This window comes from Cheilinus undulatus, linkage group 15 (assembly GCF_018320785.1).
Source record: "Cheilinus undulatus linkage group 15, ASM1832078v1, whole genome shotgun sequence".
In the NCBI taxonomy this organism is placed as follows: Eukaryota; Metazoa; Chordata; class Actinopteri; order Labriformes; family Labridae; genus Cheilinus; species Cheilinus undulatus.
This window is the reverse complement of record NC_054879.1, coordinates 12,698,622-12,715,886: the sequence shown is the minus strand read 5'-3', so window position 1 is coordinate 12,715,886 and position 17,265 is coordinate 12,698,622. Positions and strand designations below refer to the sequence as shown.

The 17,265-nt window shown below is 39.7% G+C and overlaps 1 protein-coding gene across 6 annotated transcripts in view; it reads left to right on the top strand.

The window, feature by feature from the left end:
* Positions 1-6,306: 6,306 nt before the first annotated feature.
* Positions 6,307-17,265, top strand: part of tns1b (tensin 1b) — a 319,315-nt gene continuing 308,356 nt past the window's right edge. For all 6 annotated transcript variants that reach the window (XM_041806332.1, XM_041806324.1, XM_041806328.1 and 3 more), the window contains exon 1: positions 6,307-6,420. In XM_041806332.1, coding sequence (XP_041662266.1) covers positions 6,322-6,420 — 99 coding nt within the window. In that variant the 5' untranslated portion in view covers positions 6,307-6,321. The remainder of the gene's footprint in view (positions 6,421-17,265) is intronic.

The following is a 17,265-nucleotide window of genomic DNA, read 5'->3' as shown; positions in this document are numbered from 1 at the left end:
GCCTTTAACTGGTCCAGAACCATACTCTGCTCGGACGCAGTCACCACTTCCTGATTATGCCCCACCAGCTGAACCTTCAGTCTTGGTTTCAGTCCTGGGGGGCGAGGTCGTGGATGAGCAGATCAACCAAGACTCGGAGGAAAATGTATACCCTTCTCCACCAATTCTTCCAGCAGACACTAATGCAGCTCCTTCTGTCAGTCCAGCTCATGAGGAGGAATCTTTATCAAGCCAAGACACAGACCCTGCTGCTGCGACGCTGTCGCCAACACCCATTGATACCCCACCAGCTGAACCTACAGTTATGGTCTCAGTCCTGGGGGGTGAGGTAGCTGATGAGCAGTCCTGTTAGGATCAAGAACCTGCTATTGCACAAGCTCCAGAGCTTTTCGTTTAATTTAATGACGTTCCCTCTGCTGCCACTGAGGGCGAACCACAAGAGCCCTCACCAAACCAGGAACCCAACTCTGCTGCTGTGACGCTGTCACCTCTTCTTCATGTGACCCCGCTAGCTGAACCCTCTGCCACGGTTTCAGTCCTGGGGGATGAGGTCGAGACTTAGCAGCAGAGCCAAGAACCTGTACTTACTATGGTTCTTTCTTCACCAATCCCAGAGGAATATGAGAAAAAACCATCTTGGATCACACTGGTCTCAATTGAAGAGCCTTTAGGCCAGGAACCAGACTCTGCTATTGTGACGCAGTCGCAGCAGGGTGAGGGGGAAACTCAGTAGCCCCTTCCTCTGCTGCCTCCGGCCCGAGGAGGAAGACTGAGAATCCTTCAGTCTGATTATTCCTGTAAATAAATTGTAAATAAATGTTCATGACAAAATAATGAATTCATGATTCCATTGAAGTCCATTTCTATCAGCCTGTCTCATCTGAGTTATTCTGATGTTTGTTAGACACAGTGTTATTTTGGATTATTAATCTACAGCTGAGGAAGAACAGTGAGATCAGATGGTGAAACTGATAAACTTTGATAAATATGTTTTTTAATCAGTTTCAGATCTCACTGGCTTTCATTGCCACTCTGTAAATAAAGATGGGTTTTTGACAATATAAGCCTATATTTTGCAAACATGAGCACCACCAGCTCTGTTACAAAATAAAGTTTTTTTTTATTATTATTTTAACCATGTCCTTATCATATTTTCTTAACATCGAATAGTCAAGTAAAATAAAGATATGGAGAAACATGAGGAGTTCCTGGTTGCTTTCTACAATGTTAAATCAGCACAGATCCATATCATACAGGAACAGAGAGGTTAACCAAGGCCTCCACCTGATTCACACTTTACCAGACAGCAGATTGTCCTGTTGGTGGAATTGAATACTGATACTGATGATAATGGGATCACTCATTGCTGTTTTAAATTTGCTATTTTGTATCCTCAGAGAACGTCAGCTTTAATTCTTAGAAAATATGACTCCCTCAGGTTGCTATGGTTACTCCCATCATCTAACAGCTGTTGAGCATGAATTTGGAACAGTGTAAAGATTTTTTGACCAGAACTACTTGAAAAGTTCCATAAGAGTCCAAATATCAGAAGTTAATGTACACCAATGGGACTTCCAGAGCCAATCAGAATTGAGTATTCAACTAGACCATAGTGAAAATATGGATATCTCAGAGGCATAATAAAACATAGCTCATCTTCAGGTACTGTTAAGTGAAAAAATGATCATCTTACCTCCATACGAGCTCTCACATGTGCATACTCACTGGTGATCTTAGATTGTGTTCTTTGCCAAGAATAAATCCCAGATAAGAAAACTCTGGTAAATGTCAGAATCTTCTGAAAAACTGTGTGAGTGGGTTTAAATCACATTTCTTCCTAAGAATGGTTGGTAAATGAGGCCCCTGGAGTCCGGGACTAAAGCCTCTGCTGACCTACCGCTGCCACTGTTAACCATTTTGTACGCCCATTTTTACCCATTTGGCCACATTTCATTATTGTTATTCCCATTTTTGCCAGTTTAACACATTTCTGCCAACTTCTGCTTATTTTTCTGCCTCAGTTAACCCATTTTTTCCAATTTCAACCAATTTTTATTCTCATTTCACCATATTTCCCACGCATTTTTGCAAATTTAAACCCATTTCAGCCATCCTTTATTTCCCTTATACCACTTTTTATGCCCGTTTTTGCCACTTTAACCCATTTTTGCTCTTTTTTGCTTATTTTTGTTGCCACTTATCTAATTTTTACCAGTCTGAGACATTTCTGCTATGTTCAAAATCCCATTTCACTGATTTTTGCCATTTTTAACCCATTTTAATTCTGTTTTTAAGAAAAGGGATCTACTTTTTTTAGAAGGCTATTTACTTTTCAGTAAAGTAAATGACCTTCTGTAAATACAGGCATCATAGAAGGTCATTTTCTACATGCTAAATGACTGTGTATTAAACTTAAAAACTTTCATGTGATTTGTGTGATTCCATGTCTTCTACCATAGAGGGAACAAAGGGCCTAGATCAGTGGTTCTCAACTGATGGGTTGGGACCCGAAAGTGGGTCACGAATAGTTGTCTGAAAAAAACTGGTGGCAAGTTGAGAACCGCTGTAACACTCTTCATAGCGCTGCAGACATACAGTATAAGCGTCTCCACTGCTCTTATGCGCCTCATGACGCACAGGAAGAGACTGGCACAGAGATACTGAACCAACAGTCTGTTATTTAAGGGGAAATCCTTTCTATCCATAAAAATTGGCCTCTTTTCATAAAGCGTTTAATTTACAGACAAGGACAGAGATAGAGAGAGGCAAACAGAGTAAAAACAAGCTCTCTGTAGAAGCTGACTGACGTATGCTGCGCTTTTTGGCACTCGCGAACAATGATCAGGAAACTAATTCCACCTATGGCTTAAGATACAAAGGATGTGTACATAAAGTCTGTAAATATGACCCTTCATTCAGTGAGAAAACTTTGACTAGAACAGTGAAAAACCGTATTTGTCAATGGCAGTGCTTAAGTGAACGCAATATTTTAAATTTCTTAAACTGAACACAGCTTCTGTCATTCTGTGCATTACGTGGATGGTCAGACTTTAGGAGGAATTGGACGCGCATGTTGCGGGTACAGGTGGGAGGAAGAGATGACACACACTGTACAGCAGGTGTTAATGATCAGGAAATCAGGGGGAATGGGCAGGTAGGGTGTTAGCTGTCTGATGCAGGACTCTATCTCTACATCCTGTCTATTCAGTGCTGTGTGAACAAGGAAAAAAAAACACTTATCTTTCTCTAAACGTCTTGCTGGGCTCCCAGTGTGCGTGGTCCGGGGTGCGCATGGAGAGAGAGACAGAACGGCGAGGTGAGCCTGGACTGTTTCACGAACGAGGGGCGCAGAGGTTAGAGGAGTGGAATTGATGCTCTGTTACACTGATGGACTTATTAAAATGTTCAGGGCTCATGACGGCGCCCCCCTCAGCGTGGGGCCCAAGGCAACCGCCTATATCGCCTATGCCCTAAAACGGACCTGCAAAAGGTGGCAAATAGGCAAAACTATGCAAAACTGGGTTAAAATGACAAAACATGTGGCAATAATAAACAGAAAAAATGGTTTAAAAGTAAAACAAATTATAACTCCATTTTCAGAACCAAATAATAGTTGACACACTTTCCAGCTCTAACATAAAGTAAATATTAGCTAGGATGTTAGCATCAATGCTACTCATCTAACACACATACATTAACATCATCAATAAATTACAACTATGAGGTCCCATTCTCTCAGGGGCCCAGCCAAATATGTTGCTGGTCCTGAGAACAGGATATATATCTTGATATTTGTTAATGTAAATTATGTTCAAAATAAAAGCTACATGAGCCACATGGAACACTATCTGTCTTCTATCTGTATTTGCAGTCACTCTGTTTGTCAGTAACTCTGCAAAGCAGATGGACTGGACAGATTCCATGTCTCTCATCAGGCAGATCCATCTAATCCATTTAAGTATATTTTCACTGTGGATAAATCCATCAAAACAAAAAACATGTTAAGCTATTCTGCCTCTCAGCAGGGATTCCAGGTTTTGCTGCGTTCATAAATAAATGTTTTTCTAGTTTTTGGTGACTAAAACTAGACCAAAACTATAAAGGTTAAAACTGACTAAAATGTGACTAAAACTAATAACAATTTTATCCTTAAGAATAAAATTAATAATAGCTGTAAAAATGTACACTGGTGGAAAAGATGTTTTGCTCTTCTCCTAACCAGCTTAAAAAAAAGTTTGATGTACCAATAGACTCAACTGATAGTGAAGTACACTATTGTGTATTATATGACATTAACATGATTGGCCTGTGCTGATGTATAAAATGATGATTCCCCGTTTTGACCAGACATTTTCAATAGATTGTCTTGTTTTGATTAATACTTCAACATCCCTTTACTGAGCATCAGTCCTGACCTGACATGTGAATATCTGAATATACATATCTATATATCTTGACAGTCAAATATATCACACATTCTTGAGTTGAACTCTTCCTCAGTAACAGGAGGATTGTGGGGAATGTTGTTTACTAGAAACTGAATCCTTCCACTGCTCTCTCTGACTGACCTCTCTTTTTAGTGGGTTCTACAACAAATTTAATGCTATTTTAAAATTTGAGGGGAAAGAGGTGGGGGAAAGAGGTGGGAAGTGTACTTGTACTTTTTGAGCTCAGTGATTTAACTTTTACTTCAGTAGTTTTTGGGGAAAATATTGTGCTACACTACATTTTAAAAAGCATCAAGTACTGAGGAAAAAAATTAACACTACAAGCCAAAATGAGGAGGTCCACGCTCTGTTAGTTATATGTGTGCAACTTCTTGCAACAGAGATTTGAATGAAAGCCAAAATACTAAATTGCACCAGTTAAACAAAGTATGTAATTTGAAATAAGTGGCTGCATAAATATTCACACCCTTCAAGTCAGCCTTTAGTAAATGCATATTTGGCTGCAATCACAGCACTGAGTCTGTGTGGATAGGTCTCAATCGGGCTTGCACATTGCAATTCTCCTTTATTTTGCAGCAATATTTTAGGCTCTACCATTACAAGCCTTCTGGGGCTAGCTGCCGAGAAGCATCCCCATAGCATGATGCTGCCACCACCCTGCCTCACAGTGGGGATGGTGTGTTTGTGGTGAAGAACCCAGACAACAGTTATATGCAGAGTCTCTCCCATCTTAGCTGCTGAAACTTGTAACTCCCTCAGAGTATAGGTGTCTTGGTGTCCTCTCTCACTAGTCCTTCTTGCATGTCACTCAGTTTAAGAGGATGGCCTGATCTCGGCAGATTTTCACATGTTCCTTCCTTTTTTGAAATGACAGATTTAATTGGACTCGGGGGGATGCTCAGCTCCTTGGAATTATTATTTTCGTATCCAACCCCTGATTTATACTATTCAATAACTTTTTTTCTCTGAGTAGCTTTGAGTGTTCTTTTGTCTTCATGGTGTAATGTTAGCCAGGAATACCAATAAATCAGTGACTGGAACTTACAGACACAGCTGTCTTTATACTGCAATTCTTGAGACACATTCGCTGCACTCAGGTGATCACTAACTGTGAGATTACAAGCACCAATTGGCTTGACCTCTGCTGGGGTCCTTTTTTTTTAAAGGCTCTATTTTTCCAACTTGCATCTCTTAAACCACCCAGCAGGGGGCAGCATGTGTGCATATAAAACAATAAGCCCTTTGACTTGCCCAGTGCTGCACAGTCTGCAGAGATTCCTGCAATGTATACCAACAGGTCTCTGTCCTATTGGTCGATGATTCAGCTGGAACTTGTTGCATTTCTCACCCCAGACCACCAGTGCTGAATGGACATATCAGACACGGGAAAATAAAGTTCTGCTCATCCACAGACTGGGAGGAAATCCCTGAAACTGAGCATGTTGACTGACTTTATCAGCTAGGGCTTTAAGGTGTTGGCATATGTGGAGGATATTAAACAATCTATGCGTTGCAGTTTTGAGTGACAGCCTGTAGAACCAATCACAGGAGCAAATGCAAACACAGATGTAAGGAGAGAGAGAGAGAGACAGAGAGAGACAGGCTACCTGTTTGTCTTCAGTCTGTCTGCAGTGGGAAGTCACTTCAGTGATTTGGCGCGTGCTGCTTAAAAACAAATGTGGGAAAAGTCCTTAAAACTTCTTTAAAACACTCTTTTTTAAATGCTGGATGATGTCAGCCCGTCTGCGTGGATTTGTCGCCTGTTCCAGCGGGATAAAGTTGGAAGAAGTTTCTGCATGAGAGGCATAAAAAGGAGGAACAGAGCGGTGAACTTTTGAATGGGTTTGGAGACGCGCTCTCTGGATTTGCTCGGATGGGATGCACTGTGAGCTTCATCTGCTGTGAAGACGACTTTCTGCAAATGCCTGTGTACCACCATGAGGAGAAGAAGAAGAAAGAGAGCGTGAAAAAGGTAAGAGAAGAAGAAATGCGCCAAAACTAGAGCAGTTTGTTTACGCTGCAGGTTGTACGTGTGTGTTTACATGCTCTATAGTCCATTGACTATCTTCATATCAGCCTTAATTAAGATGAGATAGTGTTACCTTTGACTCAGGGCTGGGTAGTAAAGATCATATTTTGTTTATTAGCTGCATGCACATGATAAATATCTTTTTTTTCTGATAAGAAATAAAACATTGTCGCAATACAAGAATTCTTAACTTTGCTAGTTTGACAACATCGGGAATTTTATTCACTTTAAATTTCTAAAAAAATGTAGACAAAATCCTAAAAAAGGTCTACATAAACATTCAAATAAGTTACCCACATTTTCTGTACAGTCTCAAATACCATATGTTTCAACATGCTCTCCTTTGTTTTAATAAGTTGTACCAAAAGTTCAGAGACTTAATGCTGCTCGGCTATAGAGCTTTGCCTATTTTGGACAAATGTGTTGGAAACATTTGGGAAAGGTGGCTTGAACTTGCAAAGAGCAAGAGAAACACTCACACTTTGTCACCACCCACTTCTTCAAATATTGCCAACGTTGTTGTAAGATTTGTACCGTTTGCTTAAAGTTTATGATAATTAAACACAATCATTAACACATTGTTGGGTATTGAAGACTCTGGATGGGTATGGTTACTTTTTTAAAAGAACTGAAAATAAATGAAAAACAAAAATAAAATATGTATGTGAAAGATATGGTAACACTTCCTACGCCCCCTCTCTATAGAGCATTATACCATATTTTAAGTATACTTATAATGTGTTAACGCACGTATAATGCTGTATAACCATAGTTATAAGCATTCATGACTATTTGTAATGCCTTATAACAGTAAGCATAACTAATTATAATGCCAGTGTCCATAATGACTTGTAACTACATGCACTATAACATGTTATACCTAAGTTGTTATTGACACTGGCATTATAATTAGTTATTATTATTGTTTTAAGACATTATATACACCAATATTGCTGTATAACCATAGTTATAAGTATACTTATAATATGTTATCATTCATTATTGAGAGGGGGCATCAAAAGTGTTATCAAAGAGGGTTAAAATTCTAAATATTCATGCAAATAAAACAGTTTTACAAAAACAAGAAACACAGTTCAAAGCAAACATGCTGAACACCATGAAATGGTTTACATATCCAAAATGGACAGTGAAGAATTGGACACGTATTTAACTTCAACAAAAGGTTATTTTCCTAAAAGTCAATATTGTAATTGTAATTATAAAACAACTTAATCTAAGAAAATTTATGATAGTTAAATTATAGAAATCAAGTATATCCTTATTAATAGTATAATTCATAACAGACATTTTTATCACAAGTAAAAGTTCATGACTAATTTATGTACCTTTATCAAATATATATGCATAAAATGTTATTTTGTGTTGGTATTAACCAAAAGTGGACAGTCACCAAGTGACAGTTAAACACCCTTTTCGTCCATGTTTTCAGAGCATCCCCTCCCAGGACCTAAGAGAGAAGAAAAAGTGACAAATGCTGTCAAAAATCAACATAGATTTGAATTGTTTCACTGATAAAAACTTTTTAACAGGTAACCTGACACACCAGATGGATGTGTTTCACACATCCATCTGATAAACCACCCATAGACAGCGTTTGGGAAAGGGCAGAGCCTTTGAAATAAAACTATGAGGGTGACTGGATGAATGTTCTATCTTGCCACATCTTTACGGTCCAATCACAGCAATTAAACAAGTGATGTAGCCACTACCGAGGTGTGCCCCTACTGAGGAGTAAACTCCATAGAGAACTGCATAACGCGAACCATGGCGACTGTAGACATGTCAGTACACGTTTGTCGTTTATGAAAAGAAAACGACTCACTGCTTTTCTTTGTTCTTCTTTTAGAAGAAAAGAAGAAATGTCGTCAAGTTCTAATAAAACTGGCGCTTTAGCAGCATTCACTCCACCGTGCCTGAAAGTACTGCCCCTTGTCGCTGATTGGACCTGTCTCTTTCTAACCAAACTGTTCAGACAGGAGCTTTGCAAGATGGATTCGCCAGTGAGAAACATGGAAACGGGTGTATCCATCTGCTTTGCAAGGTCACTAAAAAGGCCTATGCATGCTTTTCATATCAAAAGACCTTTTTATAAACTACTTAATAACTGCTTTACCATGGTTTTAGTCAATATTTGCAAATCTATTTTTGGTAGCTTTAGAACAGTCAAAGCCTTGTGCCCCCCCCAAGATCTTTGGTACTTCCCCTGGGGGTCCCAGACCCCAGGCTGGGAACCAATGACCTTCGTAGACCTACCATAGTCTAACTTTTATCTACATAGTCTAATTTTCCCATCTACATTACGTTTTTTTAATATGCGTATTTCAGTATTTAAAGCAAACATTTTTTCATAGATATAGCCTTTTAATTTTGCACTCGAAGTGCACAGGACTGATGCATTTAATGTCAAAATGTCCACACTTTCCTCCCAGGGGACCATGACCCCAGACACCCCTAAACAGTTTAGAGTCCCTCTATCAGAGTCTCCTAGAATCCTTTGCTAATTCATACTCCTCATCAGTCCTCATTGTCCTCATTGGTACCACTATTGATACTCTTTGAAATTTGATGCAAGGACAAAACAGTTTATTTTCAACTAGGGGTGACCCGGAATAGTTGGCGATTCGACGATTCGATTCGGAGGAGTCTGATTTGACTATGAACCTCATAGTCAAATGTTATTATGTAAGCAAGATCGTACCATTCTGACTACATGGGGCTGCTAAGCCTGAGTTTCCGTTAGCCGGGATTTGCTGGTCATTGGCTGGTAAAAAGGGCGGAAGTCTTGCAGATAAAAATATAACCGGTCAAAATGTCCAGCAGAAACATGCAAATGACCAGATAAGTAAATACTTAATTCCTTGCGTATTATATTTTGTGTAACATAGAAGATATGTTGCAAGAATGGGTTATTATAAACTAAAAGTTATCTAATCTTACTGCATCTACTGTCCTGCGGTGCTGGGGTTGTTTATCTCCTCAGACGGCAAGCACATGGCTAATTATGTATGCACGATGACGTCAAAGCAAATCTATCTTATTGCCTGGGGACTATCCAGGGAAAGTGGGAAAGTTTGACCAGAGCTTTCTCGTAAAGCAGAATTTTGATCTCAGTGAGGTTTTCCTGGTTAACCAAAGGCTTAATATCATCAGCCGTATGGAGGGATTTTATGTCATCGCTGTGAGTAATGGAGAGGCTGAAACAAAGGGAACTGTATATCTTAGCGCCGTAAACACCGATGCAGCAGCAGAGAGAAGAGGCCTACGCCGAACAGAGTTGTAGTGGACTTCGATTAACTACCTATGACCAATCCTCACATAAAGTTGGATTGTAGTCGACACAGAATCACATTGTGCTGAATGGCATGGACCGCTTGGAGCTTATAATGAAGGCTCTGTCTCTCTTCAGAGAGGTTACTAGAGACAAAATCTGACAAATCAGATTCGACTATGAAAATCCTTAGTCGAAAACACCTCTATTTTCAACAAAAGTTATATAAGCAGAGTAGAGCTTGGGTTAAAAAGTTGAAAAGCTGTGATTCAACTGTTCTATTTTTTTAATGCATTGCTAGAAACAAAACATCCCATCCTCATTATTGTAATTATTTAAGTTTCTCGTCAAAACTCAAAGTTTCTTTTCCTCAGTTGTTTTACTGAGTTGACCTCGAACACATTATAACAGTCAGTCAGCTTGTTAAATAAGACAATTAGCTTCTAATCTGTCAATTTCAGCCTGGATTTCAATGTTGGATTAATATTTTTCACTAATGGGACTTTGTACAACACTGGAGAGTGCTTTTCTGGACTCATCTCAGGAGGATCAGTGTCCTGTAGCAGCTAAAGCCAGCAAGATGAGAGCATTAGAGCTGCAGGATTCAGTAATAATAAGGGCTGTCAAAAGATTAAAAATCTTAATTGCACTTAATCTCATTATTTCTGTAGTTAAAAGAAAATTTTCTGTAGAAAATTCCCCTATTTTGCATTTAAAATTGTCATTGTGTCAGTAGTTACATAAGGAAGAGACAGCCTGTACACAACCATAAATCCGGCTGTATTGTGTGTCTAATACCTGCTTTGACATCTGGCATTCAATCACTGCTCCTGTGTGTGAGAATGAGGTAAACCATTCACTTAAATGACTGCCAAGGGCAAGCATGAGAAGTCCAAGTTCAGTCATGCTTGTTCTTGATCAATGAAGTGATTCCCCTGTACTGTACAGGAAATGATTTACTGGTTCTTCCACTTGTCCTCTCACAGTGTGTCTCTGTTGATGTTGGATTTGTTGTAGTTGTTAAATGTGTCATTGTTGCCAGAGGCACTGTTTTCACCCTGGGAAATGTGGTCAGTGACTTTTGACCTGCATTGAACTGACAGTGTGAGATTAACCCAAACAACTGTAATGTTTAAACACCGGTACACAGAGGGGATTTCTTAATTCATGCAGCCCATTAAGAAAAGCAAACACAGCCCCTCAGCAGCACCTGGAGGAAGTTGTTGAAATATCTGTCAGTGGATGAATAACTCCTTATTTGTTTGGAGCAGATTAATGACAAATGTTATTTCAGGAAACCAAGGAACAGGCCTTGACCTTAATCTTTTTATACCATTTATAAAGACCAAGAGACCATGAGAAAAACACTTGGTAACATTTGGCAAATTACAGACGCATGGAGAAAACTGCCTTTAATGTAAGAAACTAAAAATGGAGTCAAACTTAAGCAGCCATCTGCTGTTTGATTGACTGGACGAGGTGAAAACTGAAGCAGAGAGAATTTTAAGGCTTGTTTTAAGCTGTAACTGATGTGACTCCAGTATGACAAAACTGCAAATATATGGTGTTACAGTATTAGGGCTGGGCAATTAACCGCAAATTAGATTAAATCGCAATATGGCCTGCTGCAATTTACAAATTGCACAAGTTGCAATATTTCTTTAACATAAAATGTGTCAAAACACTGGTTTAATAAATCAAATTTTTGCGGAAGCAGAGGTATTATGCATATTATACAACATTCACTTGTCGGATTTTTTATAATGATTTACAAAAATCCTCCTGTTTGTGTTTTATGTATGTTTTCCTTGATTAAAATGAGGGACATAAAAATGATAATTCACTTCAGCAACATCAAATTTTCAATATGAGCAAAAATAAATAGTTCATTCTATTTAAAATTGATGAAGCTTAGTGTTAGTTCACAAAAGTCATACCCCAAGTTGTGTGATCAGCTGATAGCCAGCTTCACATCCTCCACCCCAGCCGCCTTCTTTACAGCATAAAGCTTGTTGCATCCTTCAGATTCGTGCTACTTTGGATTAATTGCTTCTGAATAATTTCATTGTTATCAATTCGCATTGTCATAAATGTATGTATCTATATTTACCATGTGCTCCCTGCAAAGTCAAAGGGCTTGATATGCTTTTTAGCAAATGATCTTGTGGGGCCGGATTGAAATGACATCTCTGCTGTTTGTTAGATATAAAATAGGCAAAATGGTGCCATATGAAGAGCTGTTTTGGAGCCCAAACCCCGGCCCTTATTACTGAGCTGAGGTGGATAATCTGGATCTCTAAAAAGAGCTGCAATTCCCATGATTCCAGGGGAGGTTTGACAGACATAAATAAAGCCATGCGTTTTGTTTACTAGTGGAACACTGCAGGTCATGTCAGGTGACAGGGTGGTCATCAATGCAAGAGGGTGCACATTGCATCTACATGACAAATCTGATCTGGATGATGGCATCCCAGACCACTTCTGTATGCAGTCCGAATGATCTGATGTCAAATCATTTTGAACACACATTGAGGTATGTCCACACAAAGCATTAACACTTGGCATCCAAATACACAAATGAAAACAACCATGGATTGCTGATACTCAGAACTCAAATGAAATTCTGACACTGTAATTATCTAAAACACCCCTAGCTTTAATTTGATTTTCAGAAATTGCTGTTGAGTATTTTTCTTATCCACTGTTATAATCTTTTCTCCAACCTTAATTCCAAAGTCTTTTTAGTGCCTACTGAAACCTGAGCTCTCGTGGATAGGAGTTACCAGTCCTAATGACACCTACAGCCGTTATTTGAAAGGAAAATCCTGCAAAAGCTTGAACTATACAAACATTATTTCCCACCACAGCACACACGTCCTGGGCATCCAGTGTAGTTTCTGCATGGGGGGAAGCAGCACTATAGAGACACTTTCAGACATCTCCAATGACTTTTCCTGGACATGCTGAGCTGTCTGGTGGCACAAACAGCTGGCACCAAAGCGTGTAGGGCTGTGGGCACAGAAGAGCTGTGGGAAATGAATGCTCTGACTCTGCCAGCAGAGCTGTGGTTGAAGTAATGAAGTGGTGCTAAAGTGTTGAAAATAGTCATTCAAGTGAAGAGGCTAAGTGTCAGCCATGCTGGGTTTAAATAAACAGCTTTTACTCGAGATTTAGAGGAACATTTGAGAGGAAAGATGACATTGTGGAGCTGTTTATCACTCTTATGCAAAGCTATAATTTTCACTTATAATCGTGAAGACTACACTGTGTTCTGAATACTTGTGCCTCACTAGAGCTTATTTACTTTACCAAGTGCTCTGCTCAGCCGTGACTTATTTTTGCATACCATTTGCTCTGTCTTTCATGCTGATGTTTGTGTCGGAGGTGTTCTCAGGTGCACACCAATTGCTTCCTGTGGTAATTGCTCCTTGTGCGTTGTGGTTTGTGTCTGAGGAGAAGAAGAGAGTTTGGTCTCTCCCATCAGGAGCGCTCAGGGAGGCCCAAGGTGCAAAACTTTGAAGGGCGATAACAATCGGCCAGAAAGAACAACCCTCATGTAAAACCAAAGTACACAAGCAAGACTTTGAACCAGATGAGGGGTCTTGAATAGACTTAAGGAGGAATGTGTGCTGTATGTTTTGCATTATATAATGGAAGAACATGGCAGGCAACTTTGAGAACACCTGAATGTGAAGATTCGTTTACAAAAATCCCTTTTAATGAAGAATTGGTGCACCATTGGGCCCTTGCACCATTTAGCAATATCCTACAGCCACAGACCTAACAATATAACACTCTTTTCCATTGTAGAGTACAGGTTAGACCCTAATTCCAAAAAAGTTGGGACTCTGTGTAAACTGAATATGGAACAAAAAACAAGAAATTACCTTTCGGAATCATACACATTCTGAATTTGATAAATGTAACAAGTTCCAAAAAAATTAGGACAGGAGCATGTTTACCACTGTGCTACATTTCTTTTCTTCAAGCTATACTCTGAAAGCATGTGGCGACTGGAGACACTATTGGTTGTAGTGTTAGGAGAGTTTCTGTTTTGTGTTTTGTGTTTCATAATTTGCCTAATGTTTTAAATGGGAGACAGGTATGGACTAATCCAGGCCAGTCTAGTACCATTTTTTATTCACAATAGAACATAAACAAGATATCAGATGTTGAAAGTGAGACATTTAGGAATTTGAGCTTATTTTGAGTTTGATGTCAGCAACATGACTCAAAAAAGCAGGGACAAAGCCATGTTTCCCATTGTTTAGCATCTCCAACAGTCTGAAAACATCTCCAGCTGATGGAGTTTTGGGGAGAGGAATGTTGTCCCATTCTTGTCTGATGTAGGATTCTAGTCGCTCAACGGCCCTGGGTCTTCTTTGCAGGATATTTTGATTCATGATGTGGCAAATGTTTTCTATTGGTGAAATGTCCGGACTCCAGTTAAGCACCCATACTCTTCTACAGTGATGCCATGCTGTCGTAATGGATGCAGTATGTGGTTTAGCATTGTCTGTGAAATAGTGAATGCCTTCCCTGAAAGAGACATGGTCTGGATGGAGGTATATGACACTCCAAAAGCTGTATGAACCTTTTAGTATTAATGGAGCCATCACAGTGCTAGTAACCAATGCCATGGGCACTAAAACACCCCACACCATCACAGATGCTGGCTTTTGAACTTTGCCTTGATAACAATCTGGATGGTCCTTTTCCTCTACAGCCAAGAAGACTTGACCAGTATTTCCAAAAACAATTTGAAATGTGAACTCGTCAGATCACTTTTCCACTTTAGGTCAGTCTATCTCAGATGTGCTCAGGGCCAAGGGAGGTAAGTTGTGCTTCTGGCTCTTGTTGATGCATTTCTTTATCTTTATCTTATCATGGTAGAGTCTTAACTCACATTTGTAGATGCAGTGATAGACTGTGGTAACTGACAGTTTTCTGAAGTATTCCTGAGCTCACTTTGTAATATGCAGCTCAGAATGGTGCTGGTTTTTACAGTGCTGCCTGAGGGGTTTAATGCCCCAGGCTTTTAGTGTTTTCTTCAGCTTTGTCTCTTTCTCCAGATTCATGGAATCTTTCGATGATATTATGGACCATAGATGTTGAAATCTATCAATTCCTCGCAATTGCATGTTGAGGAAGATTATACATAAACTGTTGGGCTTTTTGTCCACGCTGTCTTCTATAAAGTGGAGAACCTCACACCATCATTACTGTGAAAGAATGAGCCTTTCAGGAGTTCTCCTTTTATACCCAACCTTGGTACTATCCCCTGTTACCAATTAAGCCACTTACCTGTCAGATGTTCCAGGTGTTTTCTGAGCGCTCCACAAATATCAGTGTTTTTTTTTTGCCCCAGTCCCAACTATTTTGAAGCATACTGCAGGCATGAAATTGAGAATATGTGTGCATTTAGTTTAAACTAAATGAATAAAATTTAGCCTTTAATATGTCGTTGTGCTGTATTTATCAGTTGAAAAGCATTTGCAAATCTTTGTGTTCTGTTTTATTCACATTTTACACAATACTCCAACTTGGAACTCCGATTTGTATGTAACTTAACTCATGTTAACTTAATTTGTGTTGACAACTGAAGATAGGACACCATGGTGTGAAAGGCTCATAGTTATCCAGTTCTAACTGAGTGTAAGCTGACATCAGTTTAAAGACATGTTCAGCTGAATGTTGGGTTCCTCCCTTTGTATGATCAAATCCCTTAAGCTTGTGCAAACCATCCCATATTTAAAAGAGATGCACAACCACTCCCAGTTCAGAATAGCCAAAAGTTTTCCTAGGATAAAGCGATTAGTAGACAGCAACATCCCCACAGACCCTCATATGAAAATGCCAAACTAAAGTATAGAGATAAATATGTTTGAAACAAGCTGGGACTTCTACTGTGGAAAAATGAAACTGATGTGAAAATGCAAAGAAGCTGCAGTTTCTTAAATGACCACTTGAGGCTGGCTTCAAAAGTTAACCAACCTCCATTGGGTCCCATATTAAGATTTCCATTCTTTCAGCAGAATTTCAAACATTTATAGCATGGTTGAAAAGGTCATCACTTCTTTGATAGATTCTTAGGCAATTTTTTTGTAATTTATCTTATTTGCATTTATTGAGTGCTTTACATAATTAGGCATTATTTTGGGGATGGCTGCGTCAGCTGACAGGAGGATGTGTATTAGTTGTTTATGCTAAAAGCTGAAGGCTAAAGGCCAGATTCAGCTTCACCTCTTTACCTGTTTCTAGACTGAATGAAAGTAAGATGTGAAACTTCATAATACCAAATCAGAAACCAATTGGTGTCATCACTGAGACCACATTTCTATTTACTTTTTGTATTCTGTGCTTTAAAGCCCAGGACAAAAAGCAGTTTTGGCATCTGAGGTTATTTTCCCTTTCAAGACAGCTGTGCCAAGAGTTTCAAACATCGCCTTTAACAGAGCCTTTAATCCATGCATAATTAAGAATTTGAGTATTTTGACAACCAGCTACACTAATACCTTGCTAATTCAAGTCACTGAGATTTCAATGTGTTCAGCTCTGTCTGGTCCTCAATTTTCTTCTGCTTATCCGAGGTCGGGTTGCAGTGGCAACAGGCTAAGCAAGTCAACCCAGACATCTCTCTCCCCAGCAACATTTACCAGCTCCTCCTGGGGGATTCCAAGGTGTTCCCAGGCCAGATAAGATATATAATCTCTCCTGCAAGTTCTGGGTCTAGCCTGGGGTCTCCTTTTAGTTGGACGTGCCCGGAAGTCCTCCACAGGGAAATGACAAGGAGGCATTGTAATCGGATGTCTGAACCACCTCAACTGGCTCCTTTTGACGTGAAGGAGCAGCGGCACCCTATCTGTAAGGCTGAGCCAAGCCACCCTTCTGAACATTTCAGTCGCTTGAACCCATTATCTTATTCTTTTGGTCATTACCCAGAGTTCATGACCATAAGTGAGGGTTGGGATGAAGATCGACCGGTAAATTGAGAGTTATGCCTTCCGGCTCAGTTCCCCCTTCACCATGACGGTACAGTACAATGTCTGCAATACCACGGATGCTGTACCGATTCGCCTGCCGATGTCATGGTCCCCTCTACGCTCACTCGTGAACAAGACCCTGAGACACTTGAACTCATTCTCTCTGAGCAAAGACATTCTCCCCACCTGGAGGGAGCAACCTATGGTTTCTGGCAGAGAACCAAACCTCAGACTTGAAGGTGCTGGCCCTCATCCTGACCGCTTTGCACTCAGCCACAAACCGTCTCAGTTCCCGTTAGAGCCTGACCGATATGGGATTTTTGGGGCAGATGACGATACCGATATTGGGAGCTAAAAAAAGCCGATATCCGATATATCGGCTGATATCCGATATATTGGCCGACAACTGACATTTTGGCCGATATATGAAATAAGAACATTGATATACACAGGATATATGGACATGGACATGTGAACAACCAGTTGCATTTATCCTTGTTTATTTCACAAAGATGC